General features: G+C 42.8%; 1 protein-coding gene across 2 annotated transcripts in view; it reads right to left on the reverse strand.

Moving 5' to 3' along the window:
• The window catches only part of ETV5 (ETS variant transcription factor 5), a 56,488-nt gene that overhangs the window by 23,068 nt on the left and 18,600 nt on the right, over window positions 1-14,820 (reverse strand). For both annotated transcript variants that reach the window (XM_032631482.1, XM_032631483.1), the window contains exons 6-7: window positions 5,887-6,016; window positions 4,705-4,992 (exon numbers count right to left, since the gene is read on the reverse strand). In XM_032631482.1, coding sequence (XP_032487373.1) covers window positions 4,705-4,992; window positions 5,887-6,016 — 418 coding nt within the window. The remainder of the gene's footprint in view (window positions 1-4,704; window positions 4,993-5,886; window positions 6,017-14,820) is intronic.

Here is a 14,820-nt window from a genome sequence, read left to right on the forward strand (position 1 = left end):
AAGACTCAGTATGTAGTCATATTAAAAAATGTCAGTACAGGGGCTTCCCTGGTGGCACAGTGGTTGAGAGTCCGCCTGCTGATGCAGGGGACACGGGTTCGTGTCCCGGTCCGGGAAGGTCCCACATGCCACAGAGCGGCTGGGCCCGTGAGCCATGGCCGCTGAGCCCGCGCGTCCAGAGCCTGTGCTCCGCAACGGGAGAGGCCACAAGGGTGAGAGGCCAAGTCAGTACACTAGGGAAAGAAGGAAATTTCCTTCAGCTTGATAAAAGGTAAAAAAGAAAAAACAAAACCAAAAGCAACCCCCACCCCCACCAAAACCTATAGTAAACATGGGGAAATGCAGAAAACAAGCCTTTTTAAGATTCAGAACCAAAAAAAACACCCCATACTCGAACCATTAGAAGTACATTATTCAGTCCGTCAAAGAAGGTTCCATTAAGCACCTATGAAGCTCAGTTTTGGATCCTAAAGTGAATTTGTGCTGCCACACATAACACGCTGTTAACAGGAGTGCATGGAGAGGCATGCGTCAGCCAGGCTACAGGTGTGACTCACTGTCAAGTTCTTCCCTCTCTAAAAACTATGAAATATGAAGGACAAAAATGAATAGCAATTTATTAGGGATGGACTTTAAGAGAGGAAGTGGAAGCAAGAGAAAAACTTGCATATATTACATCTCTTAATCTAGCATCTTTAGGGAATAGTTTTCTATTAAATCACAATTCTAGAAAATGTAGGCTCATCCTTTAAGCTATGAAGTTTCGATCATAACCACTGAGGGAACCTTCTCAACCAGGCCATTCACTCCTTTAGATTGTGTGGCACACAACAGACCCTTTCTTGATGACTCTGGGGACTGGGTTCTGACTATCGATTTCAGTGTGATAGCCTATTGCGATACTGATGCCCTTAGGAAGCATCAAGAAGCAGAGGATTTTTCCACCATCAGGGGTATCTCCTTAAATTTTGTCTTTTCTTGAGTTTTTGCTTCTTGATGCCACGTTAAGTGCGACAGCAGTGTATTCCAAAATTCTTAGATGATGCTTTTCTTAGTGGAGCCTCTTCAGTTGAATTGTGGGGACTCAACTTGAGATGGAATGACAAATGGAATAGTAAAGATGAAAACGTATCTGGCCAGGACTATGGGCATAACATAGGAATATTTTCTAAGTTCCTCCACCCAGCACATGTAAACCTCGTAAACAGCACAGTGAGAACTCCTGTGAGAGTGGAAAAGCTGCATGAGAAGCACTTCTCCTCTTCAAGGAGCAGCTGCTCTTTAAGGATAAATGGAACATGTCTGAACATGCCAAATTACATGTTTTTTTTTCTCCTCCTTGAGGGGAGGAAATAACGAACATAAATCACGGCTTTCCAACACAGTATTTATCTTCTAAAAACGAATTTTGAGTTGTAAAGAATTATATACTAAGATTATACAAAACATTAAGAATGTACTCTTGATTGGATTATATTTTACTTGCTTAAAGTATAATCTTAGCAAACAATCGCTATCAATAAACATTGAAGACAAGATACTGAGCTAAATGTGGTCTAAAGAAAGGGGTCTAAGTCATGATTTTTTAAACCTGAAAGAGTTTGCTCTATTCAACTGAAGAAATAAGGCACTTTGGTGAGCAAAACAGAAAATATAGGTGTTACAATGTGGGCTTACCTAAGTGATGTGGGAATTAAGTAGGATTTTGTAGTTTAAGAGATGGATAAAGTTCTGGTAGTTTAGGAGATAAAGAGATGGATAAAATTCAAGGTCGAAATGGATTTCTCAAGGTCCCTTACTCAGCTTTCAGTAGATTGTTAGCAACCTCCCTCCCGCAAGCATAACCAAAATGGTGTACTTATATGTTAATGTTTTGGCTTCTAAATGTAGGACCCTGTATTTGGCTATGTGTCCTTTAGGAAGTCCTTTAGATGCTCTGAGGTCTGATTTTTTTTTCCTTATCTGTAAAATGGGTTTTTTTTTTTTTAACTCTGCCTTGGTTACAGAGCTGTTAAAAAAAAAAAAAAAGCTCAAATAAGACTATATTTCCTTCTGTCCTGCAAAATATCACATTTCTGTTATGGGGTTAGTTTTGAAGCAATATTCCCTCTAATTTAAATTAAAAGTCAGCAAAGAACAAGCTACAGTTACAAACTAATCTGCCCCACTTTCAGGCAGGCATGAGTTATTGAATATGTAATTATTAAGCTTGTAATCATACATGACTACAACTCCTATTACTTTTACAAAATCAGACTAGGGATTTTAGTTTGTCTCATTTTCTGCACGCTATCCAGTATCTACAAGCAAAATCAATTGTCATGTTTTTGATGTATTCTGCATCACACAGATATCAAATCTCATTAATAACAGACAAGGGCAATAAGAACAAAATTCAGAGTATTGGGTACTTGCTGCTTAAAAAGAAAAAAAAATGTGTTGGAGTAGGTGTGGGGGTAGAAGAGAGGGTGGCACCATGATGTCCCAAAGTGTGACAATAATATTTCCAGGTCCTGCCCCAGAACCACAACTCCATCTCTGGGGTAGAGCAAGAAATCTGCATTATTAATAGCCCCCCATGGGGACTCCTGCACCCTCAGCTTGGAGACTATAGTGGTCTGGGGTAGAAGCCTAAGCACCCAGTCTTGCTTGTATTTCACCTCTCCAGGCGCCTGCCCTTCACCCCAATTCTCTCAAGGATCTCTATCACTCCTGTGTGTGTGAGGTCTTTTTATTTCAGACCCACCATTCCTAAAGGCAGAGGGTAAGGTGAAGTGAGTGCAAGGTGGACAAGCAGATTTCAGGGAGGAATCACCCCTCAAAAGAAATACCTACTTTCTGGCTCCTGCCTTTGGACACCTGAGGACAGACACTCAAATCTCAGGGATCAAATGTCCTCCTTTTGGGAGGAGGCAAACCTACTTCATCACTGAGACTAAGGCTCCCTGCCTGCCAGGGCTGCAAGGGGATGAATAACCACAGCAGAACTAGGGGATTTCTCCCCCAGTTTAGTTAGCCATTGACACCATCTATTTACACAGGTCCCTGGATAAGAAACAGAGATTGGGAGGAAACAGGAATAAAACAGACTCAACACGAAGTAATTTTCCTTTCTATATGGTGTAATAAAGATAAAGTCTGCTAATTATTTCAAATACCAAACATATACCCCACCCCAACCCTCCTCTTCAATTAATAATCCCTGCAGAAAATCAGAAAGATACTGTTTAAAAACATAAAACCAGAAAAATTATTGAAATAAAAATGGCATCCAGGCTCGAGTTCACAAGCTTGCAGGCCTAAGGGTGATTCTGCCCACAGAGAGGTTTTGTTTAGTCTGCAGAGTGTTACCGCTGTTTTAAATGAGTTAGTTGCCAGCTTAAAACAAAACAAAAAAACCTCAAACAAACCTGGAATTTCTACATAAAAATCCAAATTTTGAAAAACTATAAGACTATTAATACAAGGCAAGAACTAGCAAAAGCTTCATGGTAGCTGCCTCCTTTAGATGAGCTCCCTGTGGAAACCAAGGCCCACCACCGAGCCAGCCCCCAGTCAACACTCTCCCCTCAGGCCTCGTATATTACTGGCGTTTGTGGCCCCCTGGCTTCAGCAGGTGAATAAACACTAACCAGACAAGTTATATAGTTCTTTATGGTGACTTTCACAGCAAAGGGGGAAGGGAATTGGAACCAGACAAGAGCGCTTGCTTTTCTGCATTTCATCTAGAAATAAAGAAAGAGACCTCCAATTAAATACCGGCAGGCATCTGGGTTGGACCAGGCCGGGGGAAGAAACACTCATACATCCTTCCTCTCCTGTCCTCTCCCCTACACCCACCTATGCAGAGCAAGAAAGACAGAAAGGACAAACAATGGTCACCACCTGGCAGCCCTTGGTAACCACAGACAACCACCCCCTATGTTATCTCCTCATCCCAGGGAGACTTGAAATAAAAAAAAGACAGGTCCGCAGAATATCCTGTATAAAGGAAGGTGACAAGCATTCAAAGTTCTAGAATACTGCAGATAATGGACTTTGAAGGCTGGGACCTAAGAGGTTAAGTTTGGTGTTTGCAGAGTAGATTCCTTTTACATCTTAGTTTTTCTGAGAATGAATGACTTCAGACAAGTTATTCCTGATGCCTCAATTTCCTTATTAAGAATGTAGAACTACCTGGAGTGAAGTCGAGATCTCTATCTCAAAAGTGAAAAATTATAAATAAGGTCCTTGGGTAATCCCCTACTGTAAAAATGTGTTAAAAATCAAATGAGTAATAATACCTCCTATAACTCAGCAATCTTCCCTAATATGTAAGTAAAATGGTAATAAAATATTTATGGGTAGGATAAACCAAAGTGCCATTCTAGCAGGCAGCATCCAATGAGGAGCCATGGTCAACGGACTGTGCATCCTGAGCAGGCCCCTCTTCCTCTGCCTCTGCCATGGGGAGAGTACCAGCTACCTCTCCCCTACCTACCTCACAAGGACGCTGTAATGTCTATAACCCATGTGCAGTACCTCAGGTACAGGGTGATATATAAACAGGTCCTATTCATATTATTAGTAGTAACATCACAAGATGCCTCAATGGAATGAGATCTTTATAGGTACCTGGTAAATATGACGAACTGCTTCCCCACTTCCTGGGAGGTAAAGGGGAGGGGGAAGGAGGCAGTAAAGGAAGCCCAGATAGGCACCCACCTCTGTTCTGATGGATACTGGTTTTCAGGCATCATCTTTGGCATCTGCAGGGGCTGATGTGGCGGCCGGGGGACCGCAAAGGTTTGCTGCTGCGGTCCAGGTTCTGGAAGTGAATGAGGGCTGGGGGTGGGGCCCACACCTGGTACTGGGCCAGCTGCAGGGGCATGTGCCGAGGTGGGCAGAGTTGCCTGAGGTGGGGGAAATAGGGAATTCTGATGGGTAGGCGACAGGGGGGTGGTAGGAGGGGTTAATGGCTTGAACCCAGAGGGAGGCTTCCTATCATAGGCACTGTAAACAGAAAAAGAGAAGGAACCATTTAGCTGCAATGAAGCCATTAGCATGGTCACCAGGTCCAGCTTGCAGCCCACGGTTGCCAGGAAATGACAGCATTAACATAGTTAAATTGCTGGCAGCCCGAGGGAATATTTGTACCCCTGCAAAGTGACAAACACACTGCGTCACAGGGACTTGTTTAACACTTCTAGTGATTCTTCTCAAAGATAATTTTAGCCTCTGCTTCCGGTTTCCTTTTTCCCCTTTTCTAAAAGAATTCTCCATGTATGCGTGGGCAGGGGTGGACAGATGAGGGGAGAAAGTATGCCTTGGGAGGAGTTTTCTGGCCCCCCTCTCCAAGAATTCCAGGGTTCCCAGGAATTAGATTCTTTATTGAAGATGAATTTCTGCTGTAACATCACTTAACAACTCTTCTCCTCCCCCTTTCAGGCAGGCCTGTGTTTATCTTCCAGAGCAAAGAATGATTTAAAATTAAAGCTTCATTCCTGGGGCCTGGATATTCTTAAGTAAAGGGCACAAGCATGGGGACTTTTTCATATATTCTGATTTGAAGATTACTTCTTTGGTGCTTAAAGTTCACATTAACATATGATAGACATGGAGAAGCATATATTCCCTCCCTCGAAGCCACAGATCAAATATCCCAGCATTCAAGGTTCTTTCCCTTAGGAGGGCTCAGTACCCCATGAACTCAGTCCCCCCCGAGAGCCGATTTAACAGTTCTGCATTTTACGTGCAGACAAAGCCACATTTGGACTGGCTACACCTAGAGGATCATTACACTGCCATGAAAGATGGGGTGCGCTACACTGAGCATCTGCTGAGTAATACTGTAAGCAATCAGCGTGCCGGCCACTTCCTGGCCAGCCTTCCTCTGGCTCCACTTACCAATAGTTGTAGAGGCACTTTTCTCCATAATTAGCACCGAGAGCCTGTTCATGGCTACAGGACGACAGCTCAGAGGAGGGGCTGTGCAGCTCCCGTTTGATCTTGGTTGGAGGTGGGGCATGAAGCACCACTAAAATCAGAAGAGGGATGAGGGAGGAACAGAGGACAGCTGATTAACAGGGAGCACAATGCTTCCTTCTGCAAACCCTATACTAGCTGATTGTTCTTGAAACTCGTGTCAAATCACATGCCAGAGAAAGCCCAACCCTTAACACAGAGCCTACCATCTAAAACCAATGAAACGTTCTTTAAAGTCAGAAATCATCATCTGACACTTTACATTAGCCAAGTCTGTTTTCACCAAACTTCTTTGGTGTTGGGTCTGCTTCCTAGCAGCTCTGAGGCCCTTAAAGAACCTGTAGGTGATGTTTCTTCAAGAAAAATGCAGGTGTGATAGAACAACAAGGATTGCAGATAAGAACAATTTTGTTTCTGAAAAGGACAAAACAACACCCAAAAGATACTGGTAGACATTACACGTTAGCTTATCAAAGGCTCAAAATTCCTGTGGCAAAATACAGAGGCATATATACAAATTAAATATACGACTTTCAAAAAAACACATGATTTTTCAAAGTCCTTCCTCAAGCAACTAAATATTAGCTCTGAGTAAGAAATATGCAACTTTAGGGGTATTTCAAAATTTTTAAAAGCAAAGGAATACAACGATGGACCAAACCACAACCGAGGAGAGGTTAACTGCATACTTCTCCAGGAGGAGGCCTGGAAACCTCTGTGCTCGTGTCAGCTCCATGCGTCTCCTAGTACCCGGCCACGAAGGGCAGGCTCTCATAACCAATCCTTTCACAGATGGTGCCAATTACTTTTCCTAAATTGATAGCATACAGAGCTGTTGCTTTATGTTTAGAAGTCGACTGCACATTCCATACGTGATTCTGAGAGGGCAGAGGAGTAAGAGTTTTTCAAACCAAGGTGACCTACATGCAGTGGCAAAACCCAACCAGTTTTGTCTTTTCTGCCGTATCTAGGAGCTAACTCATTTTAGACAGGGCGTTTTACCCAAAGTAGAAGGGCAAACTCTAAAGATGCTGCATCGTAAGGGTTGTCTTCTAGCTACGGGCTAGCATTGCTACTCTCTGTCCAGCATCTGGGAAGGAGAGGGAGGGGAACGAGTTAAGCTTTCCTGCCAGCTGTTCTCCACTGGATCCAAATTCTCATTAAATAGCTAACAGAGCTTAGTGCTCTGGTGACCCACTAAAGTTTTCCGTTCCATTCAATCTTTACTTCTAAGCCATCTTCCAGGAGATTGGTTTTCTTAGTGATTCTATTAGGGAGAATTAGCTAAAGGATCATCCCTTTCCTGTCTGGTAAGACTGAACAATCTTCCCACCAACTGGTTTCTCAGGTGCCTCCTCCAACCCCTGAATTCTGGACTCAGAAGTGAACAAATGAGACTGAGGACTAGATCACAGATGACAAGTTTATAAAGCAAAGTCCTGCCAGGGACTGACTGGCAAGGGCAGGTTTTCATTATTCCTTTTCTACATAATGCCAACTGCTTTTCCCGAACATGCAAAGTAAGTTCAGAACTGGCAGATTATATTTAGAAGTCATTAGAGTCTCTCTTGTGATTTTTTGATGGTGACATCATGGCAGCCAACCCTCAATTGCTATCAAATGTTTTCAGACATTCAGACACAGAAAATGGCTAAGCTTGTTGTTGTTAGAATGTTGTTAGTAAACGAGAAGGGAGAATCGACGACTTGACACAGAAAACCATTTCTCCAAAGCAGTGGATGCTCTGGTGGTTCACGGCACTGCCCCTGTGTCATTGCTTCTCCTCTTACCAGTCTTCTGCCATAAAAGTTTTGGCAAGGTAATGAGGGAAAGTGATGATGCCCCAGCGTAAACAGAAGTTACATGTCCTGGAAAGTACTTTTCTGACTTTATCTAAAGAAAATCATTTATAATCACTGTTTTACCGAAGTTTGGAGAGTAAACAAGTTATGGCATGATTCAATTTTCTCACTTCAGGTTTTAGAAATGTTTTGACATTTTCACAATATTGTTATAAAAGTTACCAGCTCTGCTGACAGGACTAACACCAGAGGGTAAACCAAAGCTTCCCAGAAAGCAAACTTTCATAATGTCTTCAGGAATAGTATTTACCCATTTGGAAAGAGAATCTAAGCTTTTGGCTAACTGGATGTCCTGATTCCCTCAAATCTACACAGTATCTTAGTGTGTACTACACCGTTTTGGCTTTTGATTGTATGGTATCTTCCACCACACCAAACTGTCCTATACCTGGAATCTTATGTTCTCTAACCAAAGGAGGAGCTCAAGAAATAGCTGATGAGTGCTACGGTCCGAATGTTTGTGACCCCCAAGATTCATATGTTGAAATCCTAATGCCCTATGTGATATTAGGGGGAGGGGCTTTGGGGAGGTGATTAGGTCACAAGGGCACAGCTATCTGAGGACACAAGTCTGTGACCTGGAGGCGAGCCCTCACCCAACCATGCTGGCACCATGATCTCAAACTTCCAGCCTCCAGAACAGTGAGAAATAAATTTCTGTTGTTTGTTAGCTCCCCAGTCTGTGGTACTATAGCAGCCTGAATCAACTACGATAATAAGTGATTGAATGGGTTATATTTCCAATTAGTTCTTAACCCTGAAGGCAGGGACCACATTTACCCTTCAAGGCTAGACACGATGTTAGTCATAAATATTCTTTCCCTCAGGAATCAACCATTCGAAGGAGGGAGAGGAGAGTGGTACAGAGCAGGAGCGAGAATTAGAAGTTTCACAGATCACTGACAGGAAAGCCAGTAGGGGCCCTGTGAGGGGTTACGACGAAGGCTTGGTCTCCAAAGGGACTGCTGGGCCAGAGGATGTATGAAGGTGCCTGACGGTGGTATGCACTAGTCAGAGCTAGTCGTGTATTTTAAGCAGGAACTTAGAAGTCCAAGGAATGCTCCTTGCTTTCAGCCTGTTCCCTCTTTGTAAAATGAGATATATGATGCTGCCTTCAGAAATAAAGAAAATGGCACAGCACCTTGCAGATGGTGCTATGACGTTGTATAATTATACACTGTGCTTTCAAAAACAGAGTATTTACCTTCGCGTGGGCAACTTACTAAACGATGACAGAGACTGAGGACTATAAATCACGGCAATGAATTGCAATTAAAAGAGGAGCATAGAGCTTCCCTGGTGGCGCAGTGGTTCAGAGTCCGCCTGCCGATGCAGGGGACACGGGTTCGTGCCCCGGTCCGGGAAGATCCCACATGCTGCGGAGCGGCTGGGCCCGTGAGCCATGGCCGCTGAGCCTGCGCGTCCAGAGCCTGTGCTCCGCAACGGGAGAGGCCACAACAGTGAGAGGCCCGCATACCGCAAAAAACGACACACAAAAACAAAGAGGAGCATGAACTCCGTAGGAGGTTTGAAAAGAGATGCTACTTGACTATTTGAGTTGATAAACATTTTCTACAGTTAGAAAATTTGAGCTTAAGCTCAGTTATAGAAGATGGGCCCATAAAGCCAACAGTGCCCTGAGAACAATTCCTGACAAACGTGGGCCGCCTTCCTTGTAAAAATTTCTTTCATTCATTCATCCAATCATTCATTTATTGAACATCTTCCATGGGTCAGGCATCCTGAAGGTGTTGGGGATACGACAGTAAACAAAACAGACATGGCAGTCCTTTCTTCAGGGCATGCATAATTTAGTGAGAGGTCTGACTTTTAGCATCTTCCCACAGGTGTAATTAGAGTTGGACTGGGGCCTCACGATCCACTTAATTCAGGCCCTTACATTTAGCGATAAGGACCCTGAGGCCCAGAGGAGTTAAAGGAATTGCTCAAGGTCTTGGAGCTTCTGATATTGGAGGGGAAAGGAGGCAAGAGCCCCCCACTGTCATTTCAGTGATCTACCACTTTGACAGCAATGGGAGATACTGCACTCACCCACTTTGTACATCAAAAATAGAGGACATAGACTTTGTTTTCAATGAAAACAACAAAAATACCACATTACATCTGGTTGAGAGAAAGTGCTCTAGAACAAAGGAACAATGGATAAGAACTAACACCTCTGGAAAAGAACCAGGTAGACCAAGAGAGAGGGAGCCAGACAGATCCCTTATCATTGGCTTTGGCCAGTTTGTTTATATACATTATTTTATTCAATCTTCCCAGCCCAGTGAGAAAGCTACTTTCACTGTCTCCATTTTAGAGATGAGAAGATCAAGAATCAAAAGGTAAGTAATCCGCCACAGTCTCACAGCTATAAGTGATCAGGATACTGTCCCAAACAGTTGCTAGTCATTCCATCACATTGCTTCCCAGAGGGAATCTGAGAGAAAAAGATTACATCAAAAAGGGATTAAAAAAAAAAAAAAAGGGATTAAAAGAAATACAGAAAGAGGTCGAGAAAGAAGACAACACCAGAGAAGAAGATGAAGGAATACTATTTGCCAATTATCAGGGTCTGTGTCCTCATGTTTACTCTGCACTCGCCAGCTGGAGGCACACCTGATACACCTGAATCCACTCAAGGGCTTACACCTTCCCCATCTCTAGGCCACCAAAATACCCAGGATCCCTGCCTCACTCCTACTGGCAACTAACATCTCTTGACTCCAGTGGCCTCTACTTCTTACAGTCCTTGCCTCCCAACCTAGTATTTCATCTAGAAGATCTCATTCTCCCTTCTATATCCTGCTGATCAAAATCTTCTCATTCAGATAGCTGCAGGCACTTTGGAAGGCCTGGCATCTTCTACAGTCAGTCACTGATCAGCCAGATGCCACACTGTTGCCATGGATACCATCTCGCACCCCAAATGCCCCACCCCTCCTGAAACTGCTTCTTGACATTCCCTCTTAATGCCACCTCTGAGGCAAGAACACTTGGAGTGAGCTGTCTGGACCCCTATTTGACTATAAGAACTTTGTTAAGGATCCATGTACAAATATATGAGAGTCTCTGCTTGTCAAGGGTAGGAAAGACAAGGTGGCTGGCTGACAAGATCTAAGTCCGTATCTGTGGGCATGCATTACAAAGTACAATGTGCTGCTTTGTAGACCATCATAATACCATCTAAAATTTAGATACGATGTTCACAGATCAACCAACTTAACTTCACAGTTGCTTTTCTTACTAGGGAACTCCTTGGAATATTTTTCTATCTGACACAGTGATCAAAAATCAAGCCTGATCCTAGCCAGTGCAGTAAGTTAAGAAAAATGAATAAAAGGCAAAAAGAGTAGAAAGAAAAATATAACTCTCATTATTCACAGATGGCCTGGCTGGGTACACAGAAAATGTTAAAGAATCCATAAAGTATAATAATCAATAAGCTAATTTACCAAGATCATTGGCTATAAGACCAATACATAAAAAGAACGATTTATATACACAGTAACTAAAACAATGTGACATTCAAAAAATACATTTACAATAGCAACAGATAACATCAAATACCTAGGAACACACCTAATAAAAGACATGCAAGATATCTAAACTGAAAACTATAAAACCCTGAGGAAAATCAAAGAACTCTCAATAAATGAAGAATATATTATGTTCATAGGTTGGAAGGTTGATACTGTAAAGATATCAGTTCTTCCCAAATTTATGTATAGGCTCAATGTAATCTCAAACAAAATTTCAATACTACACAGAAATAAGAATGAAGAAATTACAATCACACTTAACAACACAGGCTCATAAATAAAAGCCAGACACAACAAAAAAAGCCAGACACTACATAAGCCCATTTACAATAACATTCAGAAGGAAACAAAATTACTCTACAGTGTTTAAAGTCAGGATGGAGGTTACTCCTGAGTCTGGGGGTGGTGCCTGTTCAGGGAGCACATGGAGTCTCCTTGTATTTTGATAAGTTCTAGGTCTTGATCTAAAGGCTTATACAGTATAAAAATGTATCAAGCTGTACTCTTATGATTGCTATGTGTTATTTCAATTGTTCCTATTTAAAAAAAAAAAAACAGAGCCCTGTCCTGGGCAAATAGCATCACTGAGTTAATACTAAGATTTCTCAAACTTCAGAAAATCTTCCTTCTGTGATGGTGTAGAAGCAGTATTTCAAAAAGATATAACCCAACTGTTTCAAAATAGAAAAAAAAAAATAGACAAACTAGTCTATTCAAGAGAAATAATAATTCCCTCTGCTGACAAAATCTGTTTCCTGCCCACAAGTACAGGCCTGTGGATTCTGTCCAAGGCAGCTACCCCATGCCAGTGCTGGCAGTGAACTTCACTATTACAGCACAGAGGATCAAAACAAAGGAAAACACTTTTGTTGAATGTTATGATGCACGACAGTTTGAGTCAAAAGGAATTTTTTTCAGAAAGACAAAAACCACCTTGTCTAATAATAAGCCTTTCCTTTGGTGTTTCGTGATCATCAAATTTCAATTCGCCACAGCCTTTGTTGTGAATACATACAGCGTTTATGTAGTCACTGAGTGTTAAAGAAATTGCCAGTCAGTTATACTGCGGTCTGCGCGGGAGAGAGACTAAGACCATCCTACTTCTCCTCCATCACACACAGGCTCTGCCTGCTTTCTGTTGGGTGCCGCCGTTCTGATTTTGTTTTGGGGTTTTCCTCTCCACCTTCTTCAGTTTCATTACTTGCATCTGGAACAGACTCATCTTTCCCAAATCAGCTGTGCAGGCATGACCTCAGGATAGGACCTTATTTGGTCACGACTGACAGGGACGATCTTCTTACCATACATGGAAGGTTGACCAGAACACCAACACCTGCCTCCAAATGGCATGTCCATGAGGCTATGTTCCAGGTGGCCAGCCCATGTATCCAGAGCCGCTCACAGCACTCGTGAACAAATGTGGTGTGGATGTACACAGTCATGGCTGAGAGACTTCTCAGGATTCCAGAGCCATAATCGTAAAGGGAAGGTCCATTCCTAAGCTTACTACTCCCTGTGCCACCAGCTTTGGGTCACTGTTCCTGTCTTAGGCCACTACCATCCTGCTTCATTTCCCTCCATAGTATGGAATACATACTGTTTAGTTCAAGAATGATGGTGGTGGGGTTTCCCTGGTGGCGCAGTGGTTGAGAGTCTGCCTGCCGATGCAGGGGACGCGGATTCGTGCCCCGGTCCGGGAAGATCCCATATGCCGCGGAGTGGCTGGGCCCGTGAGCCATGGCCACTGAGCCTGCGCGTCTGGAGCCTGTGCTCCGCAACGGGAGAGGCCATGGCAGTGAGAGGGCCGCGTACCGCAACAAAAAAAAAAGAATGATGGTGGGGGGAAGCCCGAGACACCTGCCTGTACTGCTCTTTGACTGTGGCTGTCAGTAGAACTCAAGGAAAGAGGGCAGAGGGACATATGAACTTAAAAATGACACTGGCAAAACAGAAATACAAAAGCCGTCTGGAAGGAGCAGGTGTGGCCTCTTCTCCCCTGATGACTCTTAACTTGTCAGGGTACCCAGTTGGCAAAGACCAGAGGGCTTTAAGTCACCAGGTGCAGTGTCCCTTGAGTTCTGTGCACAACAAAACCAAAAGGCTTACTTTCCAACATACTGCTACCTTTCCTTAGTGCAGGCCTGTTTTGGACAAATTCTGAGACAAAGCATAGATAGCTAGTGAGTAAGAAAAAAGGGGTAGGCAGGCTGAGGCTTACTTTAAGTTCTACCATACTACTAGAAGGGGTCAGAAATATGTCTTTATTTTAGGCCTGAGTAGATTAGAAATTCATTTCAAGCATAAAATATATTCCTAATCTCAATATTCTTTGCAATTGCTATAGCAAATGACAAGGACAGGAGATAATACCCTGTTCTGGGAACCAAAGAGGTTTAAGGGAGATGAGATAAGTGGACAGGTTCTGGCACATAAAAAAAGTATCTGGAAAAGGAGATGCCTTTTAGATTTCTAAACCAAATAAGAGACATGCTCAAACCCGTTTGAATGGATGGTTAACATTGATTTTGCCTGGAGACAGTTTCCAAAAATAAAAATTTGAAATGTTATCAAATTTAGTTAAGGGGCACAAGTACTCAAAGCAGAATTGGTGGAGATCTGGGGGACGGTGCCATCTTCTTTAATATCTGATACAGCTAACCTTTGTAAACATAAATTCAAAAATTGAATACAGCAAAAAATCATCCATAAATAGTAAAATCAACTATTTAGTAAGCTTTGCTAAAAAATTGTAATGAATCCCTCAAAAGCCCTCTCCTTTTGAGGGATTCATTTACTTAGTTACATGCATGTTTAGTTCTCTCCAGGAACTAAACATGCATGTAACTAAGTAAACATGCACAGTCTCTCTCCATCTGACTCACTCTGTTCTTCTACCAGTGTTTAGAGGTCAACATTATAACATGGATATGAGAGGTGAGAAAACACAGGGAATTTCCAGGCCTAAGGTCAGCATTTCTGTATGTTGTTTGCATTTCTACATATCCTTTAAAAATGTACCCTAAAAAAGTCAACAACTACGAAACAACTGGCCAGGACCCTTCAAAAAAAGTCCGTTTTTATTTTTTAATCTGTATTGGAGTATAATTGCTTCACAGTACTGTGTTAGTTTCTGTTGCACAACAAAGCGAATCAGGCATAGGCATACACATCCCCATATCCCCTTCCTCTTGAGCCTCCCCTCCCATCCTCCCTATCCTACCCGCCTCTAGGTCATCGCAAAGCACGGAGCAGATCTCCCCGTGCTATGCTGCTGCTTCCCACCAGCCAACTATTTTACATTCAGTAGTGTATATATGTCGATGCTACTCTCACTTCGCCCCAGCTTTGCCCTCCCACCCCATGTCAAGTCCATTTTCTATGTCTACCTCTTTATTCCTGCCCTGCAACTAGGTTCATCAGTACCGGTTTTTTTTTTTTTTTTGGTACGCGGG

The sequence above is a fragment of the Phocoena sinus genome, chromosome 4 (genome assembly GCF_008692025.1).
Source record: "Phocoena sinus isolate mPhoSin1 chromosome 4, mPhoSin1.pri, whole genome shotgun sequence".
Classification (NCBI taxonomy): Eukaryota; Metazoa; Chordata; class Mammalia; order Artiodactyla; family Phocoenidae; genus Phocoena; species Phocoena sinus.